The 14,582-nt window shown below is 39.0% G+C and overlaps 2 protein-coding genes across 2 annotated transcripts; one reads left to right on the top strand and one right to left on the bottom strand.

Moving 5' to 3' along the window:
• Window positions 1–309: 309 nt before the first annotated feature.
• LOC131408062 (olfactory receptor 52B6) lies at window positions 310–1,320 on the bottom strand. The gene has a single exon (XM_058544628.1). The coding sequence runs from the start codon at window positions 1,318–1,320 to the stop codon at window positions 310–312; it is 1,011 nt and encodes a 336-aa protein (XP_058400611.1).
• Window positions 1,321–11,937: 10,617 nt separating this feature from the next.
• LOC131408063 (olfactory receptor 52H1-like) lies at window positions 11,938–12,909 on the top strand. Its single transcript, XM_058544629.1, has one exon. It carries the CDS (start codon window positions 11,950–11,952, stop codon window positions 12,907–12,909), a length of 960 nt encoding a protein of 319 aa, XP_058400612.1. The 5' UTR covers window positions 11,938–11,949.
• The last annotated feature ends 1,673 nt before the right edge of the window (window positions 12,910–14,582 follow it).

Here is a 14,582-nt window from a genome sequence, read left to right as displayed (position 1 = left end):
CTTAGAAAAGTCCTATTCAGATGGTAGATTCTGGGTAAATTATCATATTTCCCCTAATTATTTTTGTTTGAGATGGTGGAGTATCAGAAGGTATTAGAATAGTATGTGGAAGGAAATGGGATGGGTATTACTATAGATTTCCAAGAAAAGAAATCAAAAGTGGATTTGATTAGAGCATGTATTTAAAAAATTGGGACATAGATGAGAATAACGTGGGGATAATTGGAAGATGTAGAGATAAGGATAGGGTGAATATAGGACAATTGATAGGTATAGAAAGGGATTAAGTTGAGGTCAAGTTGGGAGCATCTATTTAGATTTCTTAGCAAGACTTGAAAACATCTGTTTGGCCCCTTCTAAAATCTGCTTGGTCCTCACTCCGTACACGATGGGATTGAGCATGGGTGGGATGACCACATAGAGGTTGGCCAGGAGGATATGGACATAGCGTGGGAGGTGTTTCCCACCAAACCTGTAGGTGAAGACAGAAAAGAGGGCAGGGATGTAAAAAAGTAGGATGACACAGACATGGGAGCTGCAAGTGCTCAGAGCCTTGGACCGGGCATCTCGAGAAGGGAGGTGGAAGACAGCTTGGAGAATGTGAATATAGGAAACAGCAATAAGGATGATGTCCAGGCCTGCGGAGAGGAGAGCAGCTGCCAACCCATACCAGACATTGAAGGAGATATCAGAACAGGACAGCTGGGCGATGCCCATGTGCTCACAAAATGTGTGTTCGATGATGTTGATCCGGCAATAGTGCAGGCGCTTGAGAAGAAAGATGGATGGAACCATGATGATGAAGCTGCGGGTCAGGGTGGCAGCGACGATCTTCCCAATGACAACACTTGTGAGGATCGTAGCATACTGCAGAGGAGAGCAGACGGCCACATAGCGGTCAAAGGCCATGGCCAGCAGGACTGCAGAGTCGGCCACAGAGAGGAAGTGGATGAAGAACATCTGGGTGAGGCACCCATCAAAGGAAATGTGGCTGGAACCAAGCCAGAAGTTGGCCAGTGCTTTGGGCATTGTAGAAGTGGAGAGCAAGACATCAGTACTGGCCAGCATGGACAGAAATATGTACATGGGCTCATGCAGTCTTGGCTGGGAAAGGATGACGCAAATTAAAATGCCGTTGCCTGCCAGGGCGGCTACATACATGGTGCAGAAGGGGATGGAGAGCCAGACATGTAGATGCTGCAGCCCAGGGATGCCAATGAGGAGGCAGCCTGCCATGCGAGTGTCAGAGTTGTTCGCAGCAGCTGTGCTGTTAGCAGATAAAAGGGCCATAATTTCTTTCAGAGCCCTCACCTGTGCCATAGGGGAAAAATAGCTTCAAACTCTGTATACACTGGCAGAGTGCACATAAAGACTTGCAAACAACCTCAAGGTCAGCACACACTCACAGATCCTACAAACATTATGGGCTGTGCGCACAGACATATTCTCTACAGACAATCACACATGGGCTCTGCACAAAGTGCACAGTTAAAGGCCCTGCTCACAGACAGGCTCTGTGTTCTTATTCAGAGGCTCTTCACACAGCTGCAAGACTTTCAGGCAACCACAGGACTCGATAACATTGCCATACTCAGTACAGTGCCACGGGTTCTGAAAAGAACAGGAATAGCTAGAACATCAAAAACAATCTCTCTAGTCTCTATGCGTATGTGAACCGTAATGAGGTCTGCAAATCCCCAGACTTTGTACAGAGGGCTGGAGTCCACACCAAAGGGCAATTGCCTCTGCTTAGCAGATTAGGCTGGGGGCAGTGGGCACTGCAGACTCTGCATTTCCTTTCCCTCAGTCACAGATGCTTTGACAAGTAGGGAGACAGTGAAGGCAGCTATGGCATTTAGAAAGAACACTGGACATTGTGTGAAAAAAAAACTCTGATTCTGAGATCTGCTATGTCAGTTTGTGATTTTGGACACGTCAGTGTTTTCTCTGAGTAGCAGTTTTCTGACCTTTAAAATGAGCATAATTGCTGTCCTGTTGTTGTATTAAATTAAATTTTGCCTGCAGAAGTGTTATTAAACTGTGTGGTGCTTCCTGAATCACCTCTTTGCCTCTGAAGTATGGCGCTATCACCCAGAACAAGAAGGAAGATATGGAGCAATGCTTCTGAAAGTGTGGTCCCCGGACCAGCATCATCACCACCATCAGGGATCTTGTGAGCTCTTGAACTCGATTGCAAACCTAATGAATCAGAAACTCTGGGGTTGGAGGCAGCAATCTCTGGTTTAGCAAAGCCACCAGGGGATTCTGATTCATGCTAAAGTTTGTGAATCACTGAAGTAAGAACTTTTTTTACTTTTTTCCCTATCTGTAATCTAAATGTCCATCTCTTCTTCTGCCAGGACCAATAACTTCTCAGTCCCAGTTGGTTTCTGCAGCATTCTCCCTGAAAATGCTCCGACTTTCACTAAATGTAACCTGTGTTTTCCTCAGCTCTCAGTCAGGGTGTGAAGAAAACGACACAAACATACAAATAGTCTTCACTACGTATTAGGCCACTTGACCCCTCAGTCCTATTAAATTATTCTCACAATAAATATACAACTTTTACCACTGTCAAATTCCTGTTCCTCTTTCTTATTTGAACTTTCCTCTTATATAACCGAGACTTCAAGACTGTCTGGAGACAACTCATATTATTACTCCATTCCTATACATTTATCTTATCTCTGTAACTATCCTCCTCTCATTTCCTCCAGTCTCAGAGAAAGTGGTGTTAATGTTTCTCCTTCATTTCAATGATTCTTTTGTTGTAGATGTAGATAAAATATATTTTACTTTATATAAGTATAAAAAAGCTCCCTTAAGTTATTTTATTTACCATCCATGTTGCTTTCCAGGCTCCAGATACTTATCCAAAGATTTCCCAACTGGTCTCCTAGCCTGCAGTCCTTCAAGTCTCTAAACCAGCCTCCATATAAAAATTATACTTCCAAAATATAATTTTGAGCATGGTACTTATTTGATTACAGATAATAATTTGCCATTGCCTGAAAGATTCACGCATACATGTTCCCTGCTTTCTGTATTAATATTAGACAGAATGCATGTCTCTGAACCTGCTCTTCTTTCTCTATGGTCTTTTATACATTCTGCTTCCTTTACCTCCATCCTCCCCTTTAATCTAGCCAGTTTATATTTCTCATTCAGGAAGACTTTTCTCATTCCTCAAGGCTGGGTAAGGTGCTTCCACTATACTCCTATACTATTCTCCTGCAGTCATCTATCTCTCTTCGTAACACTTATCACACTGAAGTATTTTCATCCCCAATACATTGTGAGCTCCCTAAGGGTCAGGGTTATGTCTTATTCACCGGTGTCTGGGATAGACGTGACATGAGGTGAAAGTTAAAAAAATGAAAGAATAGGTAAGTTCCCAGTTATTCAGCCACATAAATTCACACTGTCAAGGACACACACTCATAGCATAAAAACCATGGGTTTATAATCATAGATCTTCCGTCTTCACATTCTCCCCTTATCTGTAGTCTGTGTCATTTGTCGTGCTCATTTTTCCCACAGTATCATTCATCATGCTCATCATCCACTACATGCTCCCACCTTTGTTGGTCATATTAGTACCTGCATAAATTTTTCTTCTCCAACTTCAGTTCTCCTCCTAAATAATCAACCTCCAAGGTAGCCTTTGTTCAAAGTATGTTGCTATCATTCATCCACGTGACTTCTGTTTTCACTCCAATTCAGGCACCCATTGATGTTGCGGCACCCCCAAACTAGTGAACATCCCCGTTTTACTTAAAGTTGTCTCTCCGGCAGCCCCCGTTTTCAGACCTGCCAGTCCTTATATGCCCAATTCTCTTGCTCTCTAGTTACTGCTTCTGTCATCTGTGAAAAAATTACGAGAAAAAATATTCTTTCTATTCCAATGAATTCCTATTTCCACCTTTTTGAAGCCTTTACCTGACTGCTTCATCCTAGAACTTTATCCTTTGTAAATGGTCTCCCAAATGCAGTATAATAACTTTTCCTTCCGTTGTTCCTCAATTCTGAGGATAGAGCTTATGGGTCATTTATGCTTCTTACACCCTCCTTAGGAGCTAAGGATCACTTTTTCATCAATCTCTCATCCTCACCTGTAAAGTGACCCTCCAAACTGCCCTTCTCCCATGCCACCCCCCCAGGAGAACACAGTTCACTCCAGCTACCCTATCCCATTCTTCCCCTCAGTCCTCAGCTTCTCCTTGAACACTGTTAAAGAGCTGTCTGCTTATCTGGTACTCATTCTCCATTCATTCTTCTGTATTAATAATTTCCCCTCCATCCTGAAAATATCTGATCCAGACCTACCTCCCTGATGCCACCTTTTCAGACTCACAGTTTCTCAATTCCACATTTCATACACAGCTTAGGCTTCCCTAATATATAGAATTGAATCATGGGCATTGCCTCATATGGTATTTATTTCTTCCTCTGTTTGGGAGCAAGGATTCTCCTCCAGGAGCAGAGATTCTCCTGCCTTTGTGTATCCTTCTCTTCCTTAGTTCCAAATCCCTCTCCCACCATTTGGGCCAATATGCCGCTGTTCAACACAAAGATCTAAGGCACATGGGGATATGCTTTGGCACAGAGCCATATAGAAAAATTTATTGATAAACATTGTGAGCATCTAAGGGGTGTAGTCAGCACCAACTCAGAGGCCAAACATTCAGAGTTCTGGTTGAAGATCATCCCTAGCAGAGATAAAATTAAGAACAAGAGCCTAGAGACATAAGCTTGCTTGACGTATTTGAGGAACAGGAAGTGGCATATTGTGGCTGGAGAATCAAAAGTAGGGGCAAGTGGTTGAGTGGAGAAGAGGCCACATCATTCAGGGCCTTGTGAGTCATGAAATATAGATTGTATCTTTTATTCTTAGTGAGCTAGAAAAACATACCAAGAGGTTTTTTAACATTTTATTTTGAAATAACTATAAATTCAGAGAAATTTGCAAAGAAGTGTACTGAGAGGTCTCATGCACCCTTATTCCAGCCTCTTCCAATGTTGACTTCTTAAATATCTATTGTACAATATCAAAACCAAGAAATTCACATTGGTCCAATCTATAGAGCTCATTCCAATTTCACCATTTATACGTGCACTCTTTTTGTCTGTGTGTATAGCTCAATGCAATTTTATCACATGTAGCCTTATATAACTACTACTAAAATCATGATTTTCAACTGTAACATCACCACAAGATTCCCTCATTTTACTCCTTTATAGCCACAACCATCCCCTCCCTATTCCCTAACCCTTGGCAACCACTAATCTATTCTCCATCTCTATAATTATATTATTTTACCGATGTTTCATACATGGAATTATGCAGTATGTATTCTTTTGAGAGTGACTGTTTCACTCAGCATAATTTTTTTGAGGTTCATCCAAGTTGTTGAGTGTATCAATAGTTAGTTTCTGTTTATTGCCGAGTAGTATTCCACGAAAGAGATACATCACAGTTTAATCATTATTCTTTGAAGGACGTTTGTGTAGTTTTCAGTTTTTGCCTATTATGAATAAAGTTTTATGAGCATCCGTGTACAAGTTCATGCATGAAAATATATTTATTTCTCTGGGATAAATGTTCAAGAGTGCAATTCCTGGGTTATATAGTAAGTCTGTTTTTTTTCATTTTAAAAAGAACTGTGAAACTGTTTTCCGTAGTGGTTGTCAGAAAGATTTTGAATTGAGAAATTATATGTTATGACATATATTTAGAAATATTGTTGGTTCTTATATGGAAAGTAAACTGAAGAGAGACCATCTAAGAAGCTATTACATTATTCCAGACAAGAGATTATGGTCATGTGGACTAGGGAGAGGAAATTAGAGGTTTTGAAAATTGTCAGATTTTGAATATATTTTGATCATAGAGCTAACAGAATTTAATTATGATTGAATGTGTAATATAAAAGAAAGAAGGATGACTCAAAGGTTGTTGGTCTGAGCAACTAGAATGATGAAGTTGTTATTTACAGTGATAGAGATGATTTAAGAAGAAATAAGAGTCTGATTTTGGACATGTTAAGCTTGAAATGCCTATCTGGCATCCAGGTAGACATGTTGGAAAAGCAGTTAGATTTACGAATCTGGAGGATAAATTTAGAAATCAGGAATGAATAAATGTTATTTAAAACACACACACGGGGCCGGCCTCGTGGCATAGTGTTAAGTGTGCCCGCTCCACTGTTGGCGGCCTGGGTTCGGATCCCTGGCGCCCACGGATGCACCTCTTGAAAGGCCACGCTCTGGCAGCATCCCACATAAAGTGGAGGAAGATGGGCAAGGATGTTAGCTCAGGGACAGTCTTCCTGAGCAAAAAGAGGAGGATTGGCATGGATGTTAGCTTAGGGCTGATCTTCCACACAAAATAAATAAATAAGTAAATAAATAAATAAATAAAAAGAAAAAAAAATAAAACACACATACATTGTTTCAGGTTATCTCGGGAGTAAAATTAGAGACAAAAGAGAAGAGAACTGAAAACAGAGTACTGGGATAATCCAAGATTTAGAGAAAGGAAGGCGACAGAGTACATAGAAAAGCAGAAAATAAGGAGCAACCAACAAAATACAAGATGGGATAGGAGAAAATAGAAAAACCCAGACAGCAAGATAGAAAACAATTAAAGTAGGTGGAAATGTTCATAATTTTCAATGCTGCTGTGTTGAGTACATTGAAGCCTAAGAGTTGCCTTTGAGATTAGGCATTATGGAGATCACTGTGGACCAGGAAGAGGACCGTTTCAGTGGATAGCAGAAACTAGAGAGTGGTCAGGAGAGAATGGGAAGAGAAAAATGGAAACCATAATGAGAGGAGTATTTTTTTCTCGTACTTTTAGGAGTTATTATAAGAGGAGAAATGCCATTGATTTTTAAAAACTTCATCTTATATCCTGTTACTGTAATAAACTTTTATCTTAGTAGTTTCTGGTACAGAAAACTTACAAAGACAGCACCGAGATTTCCTCTAATTAATAATAAGATATTATTAATTTTTACATTAGTATGGTACATTTGTTATAATCAGTGAACCAATATTGACACATTATTATTAATTGAGGTAAATACATATTAACTAAAGTCCATTTCTGATAGAATTTATATCAGAAAAATTTATTTCTGTTTTCAGTATATTTGCAATAGAAATACTAGTGTATAATTCTTAAAGATTATTTATACAGATAAATAACTATATTAATTTGGTATAATAGATAATATAATATATACACACATATATATTCCTTATTATATACAATAGCTAATAATAATAATTAAACATCTTTTGAGCATTTACTATATATTTTGTAGGTTCAGGAAATAACTCATGTTTGTTCGGAAGAGCTATAGCTTAACACTACCTATTTTGATATAATATTCTAGAATGGCATATATCTGCTCCATTTTCAACAAATCGCTTTATAACTAAATTTATTTGTTCAAAGAACTATAGTCTTTATGGGTTAATAAAGAGGACAGATAACAGTAAAGATAGTTTCTATTTTTGTGACTCACTGTTTCTTAGGGGTATTTTGTTTACCTGGATTTATGCTCAGAGTATGATGTATTTATTCTATATTCCCAAATTCTCTATGTCAAGAACTGTGAGGAGTCTGAAATTTTATTTTATTTGCAAGCTAACAAGTTAGCTTTCTGCAGTTTCATGGAGATTGTTAGAAGACACAGGACTCCCGGGTCAGAGACAAAGGACAGTTTAGCACACACAGCACTAGCAGATTTTCCTAGCTTTAGCTAATGTCCTTTTTCTATCCCAGAGTCTCACCCAGGAAACCTCATTACATTTAGTCATCAGTCTCCTTGTTCTTCTTTTGGATGCAACAGTTTAGTGTTTTGTTTTTTTTTTTTTTGTGAGGAAGATCAGCCCTGAGCTAATATCCATGCTAATCCTCCTCTTTTCGCTGAGGAAAACTGGCTCTGAGCTAACATCTATTGCCAATCCTCCTTCTTTTTTTTCCCCCCAAAGCCCCAGTAGATAGTTGTATGTCATAGTTGCACATCCTTCTAGTTGCTGTACGTGGGATGCGGCCTCAGCATGGCCAGAGAAGCAGTGCGTTGGTGCACACCCGGGATCCGAACCCGGGCCGCCAGTAGCAGAGCGTGCGCACTTAACCGCTAAGCCACGGGGCTCCCCAACAGTTAAGTTTTTAAATGTTTTCAATCTATTGCTATTTACTTTGGTTTTAAAATTTTGTGTGTGTTACGTATTTTTATTTAAAAATGTTAAATTTCTTTTTATACATTGTTGGAATGTATGGGGTTGGTGTCATTGTGTGCTTGATTTCATTTTTTTGTTTGTTTGTTTGTGCTGAGGAAGGTTAGACCCGAGTTAACATCTGTGCAATCTTCCTCTACTTTATATGTGGGTTGCTGCCACAGCATGGCTGACAAGTGGTGTAGGTCCGCGTGTGGGTTCCGATCCTGCAAACCCAGGCCGCTGAAGCAGAACACACCAAACTTAACCACTATGCCAGTGGGCGGGCCCCTCAACTTGATTTTTTGCTGTGGACTTCCAACTCTGACTTGTTGAAGTGGGAGAAAGTCAATTTCACGTAAGAGGCTGAGAGATCTGCAGGAACTCACCAACACAGCCAGAGTCAAAACAAAAAAAAAAATTCAGAGAAGCAGGAGGTTATTTTGCCCATTTTTATGTGCCACACTAGATATACTAAGCTAGTCAGCATATAACCACCTTTAATATTCTGGTTTGTTTTCCCTTGAGATATTCTGGACTTGATATTTATACCTGATTTAGTAAAATGGAAACCATAATTTGCACCACAAAATTACAATGTAGCTTCAGCTCTTTCTGCAATATGTAAAGCTTGCTCTGCATTATATATATTTTTACAGTGTTATACAGGACAATTCAAGTATGAAAAGTCTCTGTAAGACACTGAGATCTATGGTGGTTCTCTTTTGGCAATACATGAACAGAATCAATAAAATAAAAAGAGAATATGGGAAGTGAGAGAAAAAGTGGCATTAAGAATAACTTTCAGGTTTCTGCCATAAGCAGCTAGATGTTAATAATGTATCTCCAGCCACATGGCAAGCATTCAATACGTAGGCAATGACTAAAGGAGTGGTTTATATAAAGGTTTAACTCATGTTGCTCTGAAATCATTGAATTTCTTCAGTCCAAGAAGTGTTTCAATGCAGTTACAAGTAGAGACCAGACAGTCTCCTTCAATGAAATAGAAGATGACATAATAATCCAGAAAAATCTTCACCTAAGGGAGGTGTTGGGATTGGGAAACAATGCATCGGAATTTAGAGGGCATTGAAAGACTGATATATCCACCCTACAACCATATCATCTGGAACTCACCAGTGTCCCTAACCAATCGACTGTCTTCCCTCCAAACATTCACATAAACATGTTCTGGGATCCAGAATTTAAAGGGTCATTACCACACCGTTGTTCTTAGCTATTTTACTTCGTTTACTCTTTCAAAAGGTAATTTTGAGTATCTATAAATGACTAGTCTACACAGGCCATACCCTGAAGAACACCAGCAATTCTGATTTCTCTCCTCTGTCCAAAGCCCTGAATCATAACCTATGTGTATAGGGTGTCATTTCCAGGCCAAGAAAATGTAAATGTAAACATTTACATACTAACAGTGTTGACTGGGGACTGGAGTCCCTGGAGTCCTCCTACATTTTAGAGCCCTCACTTTTCAGAGTCTCCCCATCCCCTGAGAAAAACAACAAAAGATAAAAGGTTATGCTAGCCAGGTGTGTCTGTCTTTCATAGCTGGAATTAAATTTCTTTCTCCCCATGCCTCACCTTCTCATCTTTGGTGCCCTTCCCTTCTTTCTTTTTATATGTCCTGTCCAATTGTGTTCCCTCCTATATCTCTCTGTTCTCGTCCTTGGAGCTATCCTCTTCAAGCCCTCTACTGAATTTTTAACTCAGAACTAACATCAAAATCAAGTGCCTGTGAGTATTATCTGAGTGTACTAACGGTGGTGATGGTGGTAGGAATCTTAGAGAGGCAGAATGGAAAAGATCGAGCAGTGTTAAACGTCCCTTGATAAGCAGAATAATGAATGGCCCCTCAAAGATATGGACATCCTAATCCCTGGAACCTGTGCATATGTTATTTATATAGTTATTTATATGTCAAAGGAGACTTGTGGTTGCTAATCAGCTGACTTTAAAATAGGGAGATTATCTGAATAATTCCAGTGTAATCATAATGGTCTTTCAAAGTAGAAGAGGGAGATAAGAGAGTTCAGAATCAGAGAGACATATGTGACTACAGAGGTCAGAATAATGAGATAGGAGGAAGACTCAATCCACTGTTTCTACCTTTGAAGATGGAGGAGGATGCAATAAACCCTCCATATTTTCTGGCCCAGATGTTTTACGTGAAAAGCAGAAAAATTAGTAAACAATGACAGGCTTGAAACATCAGTTTTGCTATGGAGACCATATGAATGGTTATTTTACATGAACTCTTGTCTTATTCCACTCTGGAAGAGACATATGGAGATGGAAAATTTGTCTTTTAGAGGAGTTCCCAATCATTAAGGTAGGATGGCCATATACTCAGGAAAGACAAATCCAAGAAAATAAACGGTAAAATAATGCAAAGCTCAGTGCAGCCATCTGATAGTTTGTTTTTTAAAATGATTAAAAGCTGTGATAGTACAAGCAGAGGAATAGATTGCATGGTTCAGCAATACTAGAGAAGTTTTCCTGGAGACATTAGTGCTTGTAAAGATCAGGAGCATTGAGTTAAGTTTAGACATATTGAGAGAAGACAAGATTGCATTTATGGAAAAGGCAGCAACACAAGCAAGGAGATGTAGGAATGATGGAGAAAGATGTAGAGGCCTATGTGGATACATTTTAGGGAAGAGTGTGAGACACATTCACATAAGTAGAACTGATGTATACAGGGAAGATATTGACTGCCAAACAGGAAATAAGATATATTCCGTTGGCATAATAGGTACGATTACATGCTTTTAAACAAGGTTGTGAGTATCTTGATGATTTCATATTTTCAAGAGATCAATCTGGCAGCATAAGATAAAGAAAAGGGTTTGCAAGATTTGGGAAGAACAGGAATTCCTTTTCTATGGTTCCAATTAGTGATTAGGATGGCTTGAGTAGGTGAGGAAGTGAAGAAATGGAGTAGGCAGATCAAACAGAGATTTCCAAAGAGGATCACAAGAGCTGGCAGATGAGATATAGGGACCGAAGGAGAAAGAAGAGTCACAGTCAACCCTCAGATCACCATGCTTCAGCAGTGGGAGAATGACTTGAGGACAAAGTGAGGTAGCTGATCATAAAGTTGGCAGAAGGAAGAAGATAATAAGTCTTGGAGAACTGTTGATGAATTGACAGAGGAGTGTTTAGATGGAAATTTTCTTCCAGATATTGAAGAGAGGGAGGCAAGTAGGCAGTAGTAGATTGGCTCACCAGAGTACTAATAATACATTGAGAATGTAGATTTGCTAATTCACATATGGTCCCTGTTATTTCTCTGAATGGATACCTCAGTGAAGATATTACTGAGACTCATGCCAGGTAGACTATTCAACACTTGCATCTTTGAGAAATCTCAGACTAAGTTACTTGGTGAGGGTAAGATAATTTTGGAATTTTAGTTGACAACAAAGGGCCAATATGCTGCCAGGTCGTGATCTGTGGGTACATTGTCCCAATATAGAAACAATATGGTTATAGTAATGTCCATACATAGGGAATGATTGGTTTAATTGAGATCTCTTGGCAACTCTTGGTAAATGCTGCAGAGGTCATGACAAGAGGTAGATCATGTTTTCCTTATGTTTGTTTTGTGATGGGAAAAAAGGGATCTTAGTTGTAGAAAAGACTTAAAGGGAATTTATGACCAGTTAGTCTCAGGAGTTGAATATTATATTTTGTCCTTAGGGAATGACAATCACCATGATGGCCACACTAAATTTTACCAGTTTCAATCCAGGCTCCTTCATTTTGGTGGGGATCCCAGGTCTGGAGAAGTTCCACATCTGGATTGGGATTCCTTTCTTCGCTATCTACCTTGTGGCCCTTACAGGTAATGGCATCATTCTCTACCTCATCACTATGGACTGCAGCCTCCATGAACCCATGTTCCTCTTCCTCTCAATGTTGGCCTCTGCGGACCTCATATTATGCACCACGTGTGTCCCCAAAACACTTGGCATATTCTGGTTGAGAGCTCAGGAAATCACATTTCCTGGCTGCCTCACCCAGTTGTTCTTTCTCCACTTCAGCTTTTTCCTGGACTCAGCCATCTTGTTGGGCATGGCATTTGATCGTTACATGGCCATTTGCTCCCCTTTGAGATACACGAGCATCTTGACATCTAAGACAATTGTCAAGATCATGGTGGGCATTGTTGGTCGGAGCTTTATTGTTATTTTGCCTGTTGTTTTCCTGGTGAAACATTTGCCTTTCTGCAGGACGCATATCATCCCTCACACATACTGTGAGCATATAGGCGTGGCCCGGCTCGCCTGTGCTGATATCTCCATCAATATCTGGTATGGCTTTGCTGCGCCTATAATGACTATTATCTCAGACCTGATCCTCATTGGTATTTCCTACACTCTCATCCTTCATGCTGTTTTCCACCTTGCATCCAGAGATGCCCGCCAGAAAGCCCTCAGCACTTGTGGTTCTCATGTCGGTGTCATTCTCATATTCTACACACCAGCCATGTTCTCCGTCCTTACTCACCGCTTTGGCCACAATATCTCTCACACTTTTCACATTATGTTTGCCAACCTCTATGTGGCAATTCCTCCTGCACTCAATCCCATCATTTATGGTGTAAAAACAAAGCAGATAAGGGACAAGATCATCCTTCTGTTCTTTCCTAAAGGGATGTAGTGATCTGGAGACGAGAACATGGAAAGAAAGATTGTGGGAAGTTAAGTAATAATACTGATTTAATAGAATTTCTTATGTAAATCAGTAGCAGGAAGCCCTCTAATAATGGATCCAATTCCTATGAATTTCAAGACCTTAATTCTTTGAAGAAAATCATCGGTAGAATTAGAGGGAGACACGTAAGGATTTTTCAAGTCCTAAGAAAATGATAGGCATCATATGCAAGTATCCTTATTTTCTACCATCAAAAACATAAATTCCTGAAATTTGTACTCTTACCTTGGTCCTTTTATCCTGTTTCAATTTCCTATTGATAAATTAAAAGAAAAAATAGTACTTCATTCATAGCCTCATTGTGAGGTAAAATTTGTTTAGCACACATTAAGCTCATAAATTCAATAACCATCTGTGTATTGAAAATTCTCAAGTCTAAAACTCCAGTCTCAATTCTTTCTCTGTCTCACATAGCTAACTCTCTATTTGATAACTCCTCTTGGCTATCCCATTGAAACTTCAAAATCAACATGAACCAAAATGATTACCATCTTCTCCTCTTCCTTTCCTCACAATCAGCACATTTTCTTGAATTCTCTGTCTTATTAAATGGTATGGAATTCAATTAGTTTTCCATGTCAAAGCCTTTCTCTCTATCGCATTTATTTTCTTTAATTATTTAAAAATTGATTTGCTATTGATTGTGTCTTCTGAATATCCTTTAATTTAATTCACATGTTTCACATTAAAACATGATCACTACTTTATCTCTGTTTTGGATTGTTTTCAGCAGCCTCATTTGGGAATTTGCTACCTCAAATTTTTTTCTTCTCCCAACTATTTTTTTCTCAGAAACTAGAGTGGTCTTACTAAACTCCAACTAGATCATGTCAATCTTCTTCTTAAAATCACTCAAGAGTTACTCATTTTGCTTGGAATAAAACCCAAATACCCTAACATAACTTCAAAGCCTTTTATGGCATGATTGGTGCTAACCAGTTATCGCTTGGTGTCCACTGACCCAACTCTCCCCATTCCTCACTCTTTCCTTCACATGCACTTTATGCTAAAATTACCCTGTACTTCTTTCGATTTTTCAAACAAACTATGTTCTCTTTTCTTTCTGGACTTCATGCATGCTGTTCCCTTTGGAATCTGAAGCTTAGCTTGAATGTGGGTAGGAATGAGAGTGAAGGGAAATAATTTTTCAATTCCTTTTGGTGGTTCTATTTCACACCCAGTAGAATAACTATAATTTTTTTTTTAAAATGGGCAATAACAAGTATTGGTGAGAATGTGGAGAAAGTGGAACCTTGATACATTACTAGTGGGGATGGAAAATGATGCAGTCTCTATGGAAAACAGTTTGACAGTTCCTCAAAAACTTAAATATAGAATTATCAAATGACCCAGCAATCCTACTCCTAGGTGTATACCAAAAAGAATTGAAAACAGGTGTTCAACCCAAAACTTGTAGATGAATGTTTATAGTAGCATTATTTATAATAGCCAAAAAAGTGGAAACAACTCACATCAAATGTATATCAATTGATGAATGGATAAAACAAATGTGTTAAATCTAAACAACGGAATAGTTTTCAGCTATAAAAAGGAATGAAGTTCTGATACATAATATAACATGGATGAATCTTGAAGAAATTATGCTAAGTGAAAGAAGC

Source organism: Diceros bicornis, chromosome 7 (genome assembly GCF_020826845.1).
Source record: "Diceros bicornis minor isolate mBicDic1 chromosome 7, mDicBic1.mat.cur, whole genome shotgun sequence".
Classification (NCBI taxonomy): domain Eukaryota; kingdom Metazoa; phylum Chordata; class Mammalia; order Perissodactyla; family Rhinocerotidae; genus Diceros; species Diceros bicornis.
This window is presented reverse-complemented; position numbering and strand designations above follow the sequence as displayed.